The 13,766-nt window shown below is 46.8% G+C and overlaps 1 protein-coding gene across 1 annotated transcript in view; it reads right to left on the minus strand.

Moving 5' to 3' along the window:
- The window catches only part of LOC8034193 (ubiquitin carboxyl-terminal hydrolase 24), a 71,149-nt gene that overhangs the window by 20,325 nt on the left and 37,058 nt on the right, over nt 1-13,766 (minus strand). The window contains exons 36-43 of the mRNA XM_040211572.3: nt 13,410-13,592; nt 12,905-13,007; nt 12,068-12,212; nt 6,661-6,821; nt 4,966-5,229; nt 3,010-3,148; nt 2,323-2,442; nt 417-610 (exon numbers count right to left, since the gene is read on the minus strand). Coding sequence (XP_040067506.1) covers nt 417-610; nt 2,323-2,442; nt 3,010-3,148; nt 4,966-5,229; nt 6,661-6,821; nt 12,068-12,212; nt 12,905-13,007; nt 13,410-13,592 — 1,309 coding nt within the window. The remainder of the gene's footprint in view (nt 1-416; nt 611-2,322; nt 2,443-3,009; nt 3,149-4,965; nt 5,230-6,660; nt 6,822-12,067; nt 12,213-12,904; nt 13,008-13,409; nt 13,593-13,766) is intronic.

Raw genomic sequence — 13,766 nt, forward strand, 5'->3', positions numbered from 1 at the left:
TGTAAATAGTTCACTCAGAAATAATATAAAAAACAACCACAGACTCATTTTACTTTGCTTCCAAGACAATATTTTAAGATAAGAGGGACTTATTTAATGAAAATCCTTCAGGACAAGATGATAAGTGCCTGCCAATCTTCAAAAAACACAATTTCAAAAATGTGTTTTCTTAGCATATTTCTGCCTCAAAGAGCAGTGTCTCCCCTTAAAAAAAAAAAAAGCGTGCCCACCATAAAAAGAAGCACGAAAAACTGGGCTCCACGACAGGCTGCCATTAGCCAAACATCAAGGAGCCATCCGGTAGCGCCGCTTGCAACTAAGGCGAGGAGACGACTTTATCCAGCAGCTGCGACGCGCGCGGTGCCCATAACCCAGCCAACACGGGGAGCCGACCAGGGGCGCCCTCTCCCCCTCACCTTCGCTCCCGTATGTAGGAGTAGTAGTGTCCCGCGCTGGCTTGCCCGTTGTGCACCACCACGCCCGTGAGGTCGTAGAGGGCCGGGCCGGGCCTCCGGAACACCTCGTCCGCAGAGTCCCCCGCTGGGCCGTGGGCCTCCTTCTCCATCACCCCGTGGTACGTGTATGGAGACATGTCCAGCGACCAGGGGAACTGGGGCACAACCCCGACGGGAACAATCCTCAGCCCCAAAGTCCGAACGAGCGAAAAATGCCGTGGCGGCGCCAAGGGCCCGGAACCAACAGACCGCCGCACGTCGAAGACGGCCTCATACGCGTTGCTCGAGAAAAGTAATCGATTAGTCGAATTTCAAATTCAAACTCAAGGAGGGCCAAGAATTTTTGTGAATAATGCAGAGTTTGAATTATCAGGGGTTTCCTCCCATAGAGACGCATAGGATGAGACCTGCATGTTAGTTTGAATTATCCACAAGTTTGAATTAAAAGGGTTTGAATTAACGAGAGTGGAATGTACAATTACCATACTATCCAGAGAGACAGCCCACCCTAAATCGAAAGAAAATCAGGCAAAAATAAAGAGTAAACTAACTTTTCGTACGCGATTAAAAAAAAAAAAAAAAGTGACCTGCAACAGTTGTGATAGCAGGGAGGGGTGACGTACCAATCACGACTGTCCTTCCCAGTCAGCAATGTTTGTGCGTCTCCCGCCGCGGCTGAGTAACGCCGTTTCTGCTAAGGTCACAATTGACCAGGGCCCTGCAGTTACTAGAAGTGGGCCGTCTTTCGGTGCTTTTGAAAGAATAGCAAATAATGTCAAAAATAGGAATGGGTCATCTTTCGGGGGTGGGGCATCTCTACGGATATTACGATGCTCTCGGTTAAGAAATACTCAATCAGATTACTCGATTGCTTGAAAAGAAAAGTAGTAATTGGACGTTACTTCAAGAAGTAACCGTGACTTTTTCTATTGCTTCATATTTTTGAAAACAAAAAATTTTCCTGCCGGTTTGAAAACGGCTCTTTCGTATCGTCCATTATTGGATTAAAAACACCAAATGCTCATCTTCTTATACTGCCAATTTTGGTAGACCACCGTCCTACCGTAGGGTTCGTTTGAGGATTCTTGGTTGGGAAACTCGTACAAAGGGTGCCATTAGGAATGCGAGAGAAAAATACTAACAGTTACATTTAATTTTAGTACTTCCAAAAATATTTGGATTTGTCGTATGACTATACTTTCTAATAAATGTATTCGAATGATTACAAAATTAATCCAAAAAGAAATTCATTACAAGTAATTTGAATACTTGTAATAAGTACCACACAAGTCCAGTCGGAGACGAGTTGCGGTGTAGACTCATGGTGCCCTACTGAATGCGTCGAGCCTATCATGTCAAACCGTTTCCCCGGTTTTATTGACCGAAGCAACAGCTGGAAAGCAACAGCACCATACTTCTAGAAAGAACTTGATTAAAAAAAGTTCAACTTGAAAGTTTTAAGAATTTTACAGCTAATTCGTAAGGCAAAGCATAAAAAGTTGGGCTAGTTGCTATTATATATTGAATATAACAAATAAGGAAACGAAAAAGGAGAGAACGAGAAAATAAATGTAAAAGACGAAGTACTGACCCGCAAGTAAGCATTGCGAGCAAGGACTCATTTCTTTTCTTCTCCTTTTTCATACACTTTCTCAATATATTCCTTAGAGAGCAGCGCAACAGAGAACCCGAAATTAGCTTCAACTTCCACCATTCGGGAATTCTCTACCAGGTTCCTAGCTTCCCTTTAGTAGCCCGAAGCTGTTGGGAGAGGTATTCCCCGTTTGGCATGAATACATTTCTCCAAGTTTTGCGAGTCGTCCGAGGAAATGGACGTTCGAGGAAATCCCCCAGGCAGCCAGCCCACCTTGAAGTGGTAGTCGAACTTGACGGCCCTGTTGGCCTCCCAGTCGAAGCCGAACCGCTTGAGCTGGATGACGAGCACCTGGGGCAGCCTCTTGATGCAGGTCCGCTTCACTGTGTTGCGCTGCACAGTCACGTGCCGAGAGGAAGAGAGTTTGCGCTTCATCAAGTACCCAAACGCTGCAAGAGTGCATGCTGAAGGCGAGTGTTTAAAAGACGCGCCCTGCCATTCTCACTCTATCAGTGGCTATGGTGATACTAGAAAAAAAATTCCTGCTTACAGCAAATTAACTAGGGTGCCAGCCCAGATGCCGAGCACTTCTGCGCAGTTACACTGCTATGCCTAAATTTAGCGGACGATGTTCGTGCAACACCGTGATGTCGCGTGGCACCGTCACATCACGTGAGACTAAATTTCCGCTAGTATATTTAGTAGTAGAGAAATTCCCTGCAAAACTTTCCCGCTGAATTTAGCGAAGAAATTTGCCCGCCGTGTTTAACGTAAAAATTCCTCGGCTCAATTTAGTAGAAAAATTGCGATGTCGAGCTACGTGACATCGCACGACGCCGACGTCACGATGTCACAACACCTTGAAGGTCGCCGAGAGAATGAGGAGGAGAACGGAGAAAGACAAGAAAAAGAAAGAAGAGAGGTGAGATTGAAGAAGGAGAGACAGAGGGAGCCACCCACCTTCTCCCCACACTTTTCGCACAGGTAGGCGTTGTCTCCCTCCAGGAGCTCTCCCTTCACAAACTGGTCGAGCGACTCCTTCAGGCTCTGGCTCTTCACCGGGAGGTTGAGGGCCAGGAACGTCTCCTCCTGCTCGTACCTGCGCCCCGAGGAAACGCGTCCGGACTGCAACACAAACTTCCCCGCACTCTTCAAGGGCATACTCTTAAGTCGCGGTCACACCGCTAACGTACATCGTTTAAAAGACAGCTCGCAGACACTGCTTCGGGTGCATTTCTTGCTGCTTGTACTAGGGTCCTGCCCCGTCGGTCGCACAAGAACTGTTTGCAGATACTTCTGCTGTGTCTGTAGCAAATACTGCATTATTTGCATGACATGCGAGCAGTGTGATTGCGGCTTTAAGGTTCCCACTTGTGACGGCACGACTACTAGGATTGTGAAACGTGAATGACGAGCTCGGCGGCATGTGCAACGAGCGCGGCAAAAGCTTGAAGCCGTCACGTTCGTAAGACCAACGCCGTCAAAGTCGACTGCCCAATGTTGCTCTTGTTCTGTCGAGGAAAGCGGAATAATACGACCGAAGGACTCCGATCCTATTAAAACATTATGCTGCTCGTTTGGCCAATCGTGGTTGCTCCCGTCTAAAACAAATCACATACCCAAGAAAAACAGCGTTTGCCACCCTCTTGAAAAAAGTTCCGAGGACATCCATGACGGGTGGTGTACGACACAAAACGCACTGGACGGAGACGCGTTCCGGATGCCATAGTAACGTCTCTGGGCGTATGTGAATAGTGGATTTTGAGTTCAAAGCAGATTCAAAGCGAATAGCTTTTGGCTGAATATTTTCTAATTGAACACCGAATATTTTCTAATTGAATCTCGAATAGTTTCTTTGAGCTTTTTACTACCGCATTTTGAGTTCAAAGCAGATTCAAAGCAAATAGCTTTTGGCTGAATATTTTCTAATTGAACACCGAATATTTTCTAATTGAATCTCGAATAGTTTCTTTGAGCTTTTTACTACCGCATCGTGCTTAAATGAAAACCCGGCTGAACTCGTGAAGGTCGTTCCCAACCTTATACTTTTCACTTCTAAGCTCAGTTAATCTTAATGTAGCTATACTTATTAATTTATGAACTGTGGCACATAAAGGATAAATTAGTAGTAACTATCCTAATCGAAGGGATCTATAAATCTGCTTGCTATATGAAAATATACTTTCGTCAAACTCAAATTTGCGAGAGAAAAAAAAACAAAAAACAAAAACAAAAAACCGGAATGATAAACGCGGGTTGTCAAGACATTGCTGCCTAACATATATACTCTTGCATAATCGAGGCGGGATAGCCATGTTGAGTGCACTTCTTACCGAGCACCTGCGCACTGCGGGGAAGCAATACCCGCACAGCCCGCAAGCACTGCGTCTATTGCTTCCCCACAGCGCACAGGTGCTCGGTGAGAAGCACACTCGACGGGGCTAACCAGCCCCGATGAACATTTCGAGCATGAAAATCGCAAACCATGTCGAAGTAAATATCAAATAGCGCATCGTACGAAAATACTATTCAAAAATTCAAATATTCTCCCGACGGGAGAACAGAGTGCCCTTTTAAGACCTAGATCTCAAGGCTCTTGTAGCAAAAGCTCCAGCTGCAGAACACAAAATGGGTCCATCTGCTTTTTCAGTAAAACGTTTATGCACCTTACTGATAATAAACAAATTAAATTGATCCTGGATTCCCCACCCCTGCCCGTTTCAAACTGGACGAGCATCACATCAGCGTACAGTCGTACTGCACTGGATGATTTTCTCATCTCCTCTACAGTATATACAAGTGTTGCCATACCTCAAAGGCAGATTGATTCTATGCCTCCAAAACACGAACGTCTAACTTGTCTTGTTGTCTCGAGGCTTCGACTCCACGACGCCTCTACCGCGAAGGGTGGCCCACCTGTGCGGGCAGCCCTGGCAGATCTTTTGGTCAGAGAAGAGGCCCTCGTAAAAGGGCTTGAAGAGCGGGTCACAGCCAATCTTGACCAGGTACTCGTCCACCTGGTCCAGCAGGTGGTTGAAGAACTCGAAGGCGTCCTGCTGCTCCCGGACGTTTACGGGGGCTCCCCATAGCCGGAAGCAGCGCCAGAACCGCTCCGGTACGTGGTACTCCAGCTGAGACTCCAGCAGGTGCCCAAACACAGTCTGCGTCTGGTACAGGAGACTGCGCCGACAAGGTCGCCGAGCCGTCAGCCTCGCTTTCCGGCAAGGAATGTGCGCCAACATGTTAAGTGTTCTGCATCAAATAAACCAATGTCTGCACATGGTTTGGATGGCTGTGGGGCCACCAAGATGGCCGCCATGCCATCAGCCCCGCAGTACGACGAAGGACGTGCGTCAACACGTTGAGGCTGGCTCACACGCTTGAGACTGCTTACAACTCTGTACCTTGAAACCTCTTGGGACCTCTCACGACGAGAGAACAGACTGCCACCATTTGTCGGAGAGCCAGGAAACACTCGACAATTTCGTATATTTTATTTCTTTCCTACATCATTCTTTCTTTATTGGCTCGAAAACCTTTTGACGATGCTATAGACGACCATTTTTCGTCGATAGGACATACATCTGATCTCGCAAATACCACAAAACCTTCGCTCCGATGAAATGCAGTTCCAAGGTAACCCCGTAGATGGTGCCAGCGTGCTCACTTGCGATGAAGCAAAGCAAGTTTCTAATTGGAAACATATGTCTACCTTAACTCATTTATAAGTTAATTAGTAAATTAGTAAGTGGTAAGGCTGGCAACCACTCCCGAAGAGTTTTTCTTTTTTTTTTTCTCAAGTGTTCTATAAGGAATGTTTGAGAGGCTTCGCAGAAACACCCAGCATAAAGGCAAACTTTGGGCCTGCCAAGCTTGTTCTTCCGTTAAAGGCTGGGAAAGGGTTGTCTCTCAGGCAAGGGGCTACTTAAAGGGACACTACAACGAAATTTCGGCATTCATTTTTGGTCTATATGTGTTCAAAGGAGCAGTATCACATCCAACATACCAATATCTTGTTAAAAAAGTCTTGAAAAGGAATTTTAAAACGAATTAAATGATTAGCAAAGAGCACCTGGTGGATGTTGCTCACTCCTCGTTTGTAATGCTCGTCTAGGAACCTTGACAGCTAGTGACGGAGGTTGTCTCGCCTTCGGCCACGACGAAAGAAGAGGGGAAGGAGGAACTCCCCTCTTCCCGAGAATGTCTTTAGTGTGTCGCAGAAGTCGCTATTGTCCCCCTACAAGATTATAGAAGATTAACCCGTCACTCAAAATTCGTACAAAAGCAGCTGCTTCGGTGGCTGGAACGACTGGGCCATCCTCTCGACGTCAGCCTCGTCGTAGCTTTGCTCGTCTCGAGACGACCTATGTCACGATTGCGTTGGATGTCACGTGGTCTCCGCTGGGCCTTCTCCGAGCGCTTGCCAGAGTGGGCCGTTTATAACGAAAAATACAGCCACCAGGCTCAAAATACAAACGTTTGATTGTCTTTTACGAATATTGTGGATCATATTCAACCTATTTTTGAACACGACGGGAATATTTCAAATTTCGTTGAAGTATCCCTTTAGGCACATCAATAAATAACAAAAAAAGAAAGGCATAAAGTCACCTCTCCTCGTCGACCTTGTCCGAGTCTATGGACAGCATGGCCTCCTGCAGTCCCGGTTGCATGAAGAGCTGTTGCAGCACCGAGTTCATGTAGCAGGTGGCCCCTGCATTCTTCAGCCCCACGTAGCCGCTTTCCGCTCGGCCGGCTATCAGCGGTTCGTACTGAAGAGATAAGGTCGTTCCCAAATGCTTGTAAGGGCCCACCAATCGAGTCGAGTGAAGTCAAGTCCAAATGGGTTTTTATATTCAGGCAGGATGTTAGTTTGCAAGTATTTACCGTATTTACTCGCACAATGAATGCACTCGCGTAATGAACGCACCCCCCAAGTCGGCTCTCAAAATTTCGACTTTTTTTTTCACTCGCGTAATAGACGCACCCCCAAATACCCCCAACTCGGACCTCAAAATTTTTACCCCCTCCCTTCACGCACGCGAAATGAACGCACTTTTCTATCCTGGTGCAGCGAGGTCGCGAATGCATGGGCAGCGTGGGCGAACAAAACGACTTGCAAAAGGCCTTAAAATAATTCGCAAAGATCCAACGGAAGCAAAAAAAAAAAAACAACATAAAAAGGAGCTTTTTTTTTTTTTTTTTTTTTTTGCACAGCGCAGTTTGGACTTTGGGTTCTCGCGCCGCCCCACGCGAGGAGGTAAGAAAGAGAAGCGGAGAAGCGCTCTAAGTGAACAAAACAGCTTGCGAAAGGCGGCAAAAAGAAAGAAAAGAAACCCACGAAACTAAGAGAAAACAAAAACAAAAAGGAGCTTTTTTTTTTTTTGCTTTTTTTGCACAGCACAGTTTGGTTACGGGGGTCGCGCGCGCGCGACGAGGTGGCAAAGAGGAGCGGAGAAGCCCTCTAAGCAAACGAAACAATTTGCGAAAGGCGGCAAAAAGAAAGAAAGAAAGAAAGAAAGAAAAAAAAACAGACAGAAAAAGAAAAAAAACAACAAAAAAACACGAACTGAGAACAAAAAAAAAAACAAGAAAAAAGAGCTTTTTCTTCTCTTCTTTTTTTTTTTTTTTTTGCACAGCGCAGTTTGGTTACGGGGGGGGGGGGGGGAGGGGGGAGGATCGTGCGTCGCGCGCAAGGAGATAAGAAAGATAAGCGGAGAGCCCTCGCCTAAGCAACGCCTAAGCAAACAAAACAACTTGCGAAAGGCAGAAAAACAAAAAAAAAACAAAAAAAAAACAATGAATAAAAAAAAAAAGGATTTTTTTTTTTTTTTTGCACAGCTTAGTTTGGTTACGGGGTCGGGCGCCGCGCGCAGAGATAAGAAGTTACTTCGATTTTTCAGGATAAAAGGACCGTTCATTATGCAAGTAAACAACCCACGCAAAAATTTTACTTCGCGTAATGAACGCCCCCCCTAACTTTGCATAGATTTTTCGTAAAAAAATGCGTTCATTCTGCGAGTAAATACGGTATTCAGACAAGGGTCACAGAGTTTTCAAAGGAAGCTGTTGAAGGGACGCTTTAGTAATAAAGCGTTAGCAATCAACAGCTAGTTCAACAGTTAAAGGGACACTGACACCCCCCAAAATTTTTTTTTATTTTTTGCCAGGTGCTTTATTATGGTGTCGGAGGACTACCCAATTAATATTTTGCAACAGAGTAGCGTAGAGTAGTTTAATAAAGCCAAAAGACGCAACTGCTCGAAACCGAAACCCGACAGAGCTCGGAGAAGTGGAGAGAAGAGAGCGACTGGCGGAAGTCACGTGGCTACACCCGACCGTGCGTTTTTTTTTGTTTTTTTTTTCTCCTCTCCGGTAGCAGACGACACGACATGCGGCGTGCGGGAACTGCTTGCCGTGCGATTCTTTTGCAGTTATGTTTGTTCCACTCGTTGTTCTGTACTCCAAGATGAGTTGTTTTGTACATTGAGGAGTTGGAGATGAGTAGTGAGTGCCCGTGGTGAATTTCCATGATCGGCTCCGAAAAGAATAAACCCAAGATGTTGCGTGAAGAGCTGGCTCACATGTCTTGCATCCGAAAAAAAGTGGCATTGTGCGACAGAGTTTCCGAAAGATCAACGGTATCGGTACCAATGGCTGGCTGCAATTCCTGTAGAACATTTACGGGCACCTCGGAAAGCGGACGCTACCTGATTTATATGCTCCTTACATTTTGTGGAAAGTGATTACATTGAGTTCGCAGGTGTCAAAACGGAAATCCCATACCATTTAATTCAGCGAAGTATCGTCCACAACATTTGTTTGTTATTTTTTTGTTCGTTTCTTCAGTGATGATTGTAAAAAAAAGAAAAAGATATGTAAACATAAAAAAATGCTTGGAAAAAAAAAAAAAATTCACAGGGGATCGAATCTGGCCCTACCGCGTGTGAAACGGACGTCTTTCCCACTGAGCTACTGGGGCAACTCGTTTCTGGTGGATCTCTTTCCTTAGTAATAATTCAGCCGGTAAACTGTAAGCTGGAAAGTTTGCTGTAGATTTTTCTCTAGCAAAAGCACTCCCGGGTCGAAGTCGGGAAGCACCACGCTTTGGGGACATTCGCACCTAGTAAAGAAATCGTACGCGTACATATCCAACTCGAAGTAGACACGTCGTGCTTGACGTTTGCGCGAGCGTTGTCTTAAGCCACGAGAAGGGAGCGACGGCTCGGCGACGTCTTCGTGCAAATCGGCTTGGTGGCCGGGCGTGTTGTACGGGATGAATACCAATTCTTTTGATCAGTCCCAAATTTCTCTTTTAACGGTAGACAGAATTCGCCGGTACCGTGAACGACAGTTCTGAAATAGAGGTCCTACGCCCGTCGTCCGCTGCCATTGCCGTCCCCGCGAGTCCCACGATACGCGAAACGACGAACGCACAGAATGCTTCCGGTTGTCTGTGGAACTTTGTTTTTCAATCAACATATTTACAGCTTTTTAGAAGCCACAAAAAATGGGTTTCATATTTTTTTCTATTTTTAATATTGAATGTGTGCCTTCAGTGACCCACGACTTTGATTAAATTTGGTGGTCGCATCGATACCTTAGAAAACGGCCCTGACCGCGAAAAAGAGAGTGACCGAGACTCGAACCGGCCAATTCTTGATCGGCGGTTTTCGGGCGGAAAGAAACCGAATTTCGAGCCGCAAATTCTGTTCTGGGTAGTTGAACTCTCATATGTCACCTACAACTAAAAACCTCGGCGAGCATAAATACCCTGTCAGTGTCCCTTTAACCTCAATCAAAGAAACAACAATGTAAGTAAACGAGAACAAAGTTACAAAAAGTATAAATTGTGGTATGTACATACATGATAAAAACCAAGATATAAACCCAATTGAAAATTAAGGAAAAAGAACATTACACAATTCCAATGAAGAATCAGAAACAGAAAAAGTAACATATAAAAACTTGTAACATTCAAGAAAAAAAAGCATGTTGAAGGAGATATGCCTTCAGCCAGTGTGCTGTACAATGTCTGCAATCGGTTGTTTGCTCAGTTGAATTGATGTAGAAGAGACGTGTGAGGCAATGTATGCTTTGCTGGAACTAGAATCTTTCCACAGTATCGAAATTTCCAAGATTTGTCTTAGACCCGAGTCGCGGCACAGCAATCGTGCTTTAACTCAGCTCCAAAATGCCACTGCCCCGTGCAGTCAAAGTGAGGTGCGTACAGTGTGGCCATTCATTCTCGGCGAGCTCTTCAATTCCCTTTCCTGGTCAGTGGCAACATCGGTTTGTTTTTATTGAAGTTCTTTTCCTCCGTACCAAGTGGTGCACAACGTGCTTTTCGCTGTCTCGTCTGTTTTTCTAACCTTGAAGAACATTGAGGTCGATTGTTAGGCTTAGCGCCTGAGGCGTAGAGTTTGAAACGCAGCACTAGCGCAACCAGAGCAAGCAAACGAGCCGGAAACATTCTTTGTGTACCAATGGGCAATTTTATATAAAAAAAAAAAAAATCTAGAAAAATGGACGCGCCTTGTGTTCGGTTTTAACTCATCGATGCCCAGAGCTCCCACCTGTGCATACCTGCCGCAGCCGTGGTGATGTGGAAACGTTTTATATATGTTCTTTGTTGCTTTGGGCCCATCTCCGAAATGGCCGACTATAACTTCCGCCGTGGGCTAAACTGGCCAATTGGGACTGGATTCTGCAAGACTGACTTCCGGTAAGCGAACTGAATGGAATTCGGTACTCTGGGAACATTCAGCGACTCTAGATAGAACGACTGTGCGAGACGTTACATGCATTGGAGACACAGAGACACGTTTTTTGGGGGGCTGAAACGCTTTTTTAGAACGGAAGCGCCAGTGACCGTGCTTGCGGTGGAAGAAGCAAAAGTATGTACCGTATTTATTCGAATATAAGGCAGTCACGATTATAAGGCGAGGGGGCAGTTGAAGGATTCAAGAAAAAAAATCGTCATATTGCTATACTGAGCTTCGAATATAAGGCGGGGTATGACTTTGAGACTACGGATTTTGGAAAAAAACCTCGCCTTATATTTGAATAAATACGGTATGCGAGCTGCCCCGTAGAGGCGCGGAAAGAGAAGAGAACGGAACCTGCGTGGCGGCAGTGGGGAGGCGAAGGAGCGTGTCCGCCCAGCACAACCTTGTTGGTATTTCGCAAAGGCGGCAGCCGGAGGGGTGGGGAAGGGGGAAGATGGGAGGGCATCGGGGGAGGGTACGTGGATGCAGCAGGAACGACAAGGAAGAGGAGAGCACTCTCCCCGTGATCACGTGAATTTTTCGGAACACCGAAGACCTACAGTGGGGAAGGGATGAAAGTGAGTGAGCAGTATAGGTAGATAGAGAGAGAGGGGGTCTTGCCGCATGTGAGAAACAACGGGGAGAGGGAGAACAGTACCTCTGCTGTAGAGTAGGGTTTTGCGTTCGTACACAAGCATTTTTCGCCAGGTAGAGCACTAACAGCTACCGCCGTAAAAAGGGAAAAGAAAGAAGTGCCATCTTTGATTGAAGGGACAAACCTGCGCCAGTTTGCACAAAAAGATGACTACAATGCCTGGACCGTGTCTTCCGACTGGTGTGTTTAGCGTCCCATTCCACCCGTGCAACCAAAGTAGTCCTGAAGTGGCAACAAATGAAGTATGTCACAAAAGCCGGTGTGTCACGCTGTCAGATGCCGCGATCCCAACAGTTCGTGGTAGAAACGCCAGCAAAAAAAGGCAAAGGGACGTGAGTGTGGCAGTCGTCGCGGCGTCCCATCTCGCGTCTGCTTTGGTTTCCGTCGACTGTCTGGCCGACGAGCAACTTACAGCGGAACAGGCGTCCAATACCATCCACCTTCACCGCCGTACCACCGCCAGGATCCAAGCAGGCAAAAAGCACGACACTTTTACTACATCGGGCAGGAACCGAGGGAACGCTTTTAGACGCGCAGTAAACACGCCGGTCTGAGACACACTCCGGGAACTGTAAGACGACCTCGCACGGCCCACCTCAAACTCCTTGACGAGCTCGGAGGTCAGCCGGTGGTGCTTGTCGGTCAGCCAGCCGACGATCCTCTCCAGGTTGGTCGGGCAACACTTTGCAAGCTCCACGAGGATGCTGAACGCAGCCGCACGGGGCTCGGGCATGGAGCACCTGGCAAAACGGTGGCGGGGAACTCCTTTACTCACACGAAACCCAGAGTCACTGGATACCGTTCCCTTCTGCATGGCGCAAAAAGAAAATGACATGGCCGGTAACGGGCTCCTACGACCAGAGAGTATCTCGCACCGAGATCACAGACGTATTTAAAGATTGTACTTCAACTGGCCGGCAGAGCACGAGCTTCGCGTCAGCCTCACATTACGGCTTGCGACTATGTAGTCTGCCGTTGTCACACGCGAACACGCTATGTCTATGTCACAAGGTAACTCGAGAGACATGCAGCTACGTGTAAATTAAGACGGAGTAGTCGGCCGCAACGATGGTGCTAACAAAGCTTGAGATGTCGACATCGTCGATCGTGACCTCTGCAAGAAGCCGACGAGGTGGGTTAAGTGTGCACTGCTACTTCGTGCTTGGGACTGAACGCCGTCATGGGGTACGACAGAAGGCCAATGAAAAGGGGCAGGAAGGCTAGCCATGCCAATATGAGACACAAACACAGGCATGTCAACGTTATAGTCTTAGGACAACTTAGTTGCGGCACGCACATAGAAGACGTGGCGAAACCATAGCTGCCTATAATTTTAGGACGACCGAGTCGCATCGTATGTGCCAAAGACGCGGTGCAACGGTAACCACTGCAGCAGCATCGAGAGCGCAAAAATGGCTACTGCGATCCTTACTTGGGTTTGAGGTTGTCGAATGTCTCATGCTTGGCCCCTTTCTCAATGAGGTTCGAGGCTGGGAACAGGTAAGAGCCCAGAAGGCCTTCGACCAGGCTCGAGCCTGCGTTGTAAAGGCGGTACAAGTAGTGCTACAGTTCACACAAATTCATTTGAACTTTTGATATCGTTAAAACACTGACATGCATCAAGTCTAAGCATAGGTTGGCAAGGTCCAATCTGCACGTCAATGATCTAAGATATAAAGAAACAATCTCAGGTTGACAACATTTTTGCCTCAAAGCCAGCATTTTTCTACTACCGAGAGATTCGTTTGCTGCCAGGACACTGGGAAAACATTGCCGAAAACGATGGAGAGTATTTTTAATAAAAAAAAAAAGGTCCGTAACCCATTTTTAGATTAGCTCGAGTTCGTGCGTGGAGACCTTACAACTTATGCATACGCTTAATGAGCAGCCCTTTGCTACTAGTAGGAAGAGGTTGCACTGCGGTGAAGCCCACTGACCGACTTCGGCCTTCTTGTCTTCGTTGCAGGCGATGAGGGTGCGGATGAGGTTGAAGTGGCCAGTCATGAGCGTGCAGTCTGTGCTCTGGTCTCGCTGGCTCTCCGAAGGCGAAAAGCTGTGCAGCCAGGCAATCTCGTCCTCCAGCATTTGGGAAACGTCCACCGGAAGACCCCTGGTGTCGTCTGAGACGGGAGGACGCGGTCGGCCGAAAGTTCACGCCCAAGGAATCGGGCATCCTTCCTTATTTAGTTTGCTATTAATTTCTAGATCTCAGTGTTCTCCATAAAGCGCGAGGGTGAACGCCTTTCTGACACAACGAAGGAGCAAACTAAGACGGAAGTCCCCTAATCAAAACT

This window comes from Ixodes scapularis, unplaced genomic scaffold (assembly GCF_016920785.2).
Source record: "Ixodes scapularis isolate PalLabHiFi unplaced genomic scaffold, ASM1692078v2 PGA_scaffold12__126_contigs__length_90152505, whole genome shotgun sequence".
Taxonomy (NCBI): Eukaryota; Metazoa; Arthropoda; class Arachnida; order Ixodida; family Ixodidae; genus Ixodes; species Ixodes scapularis.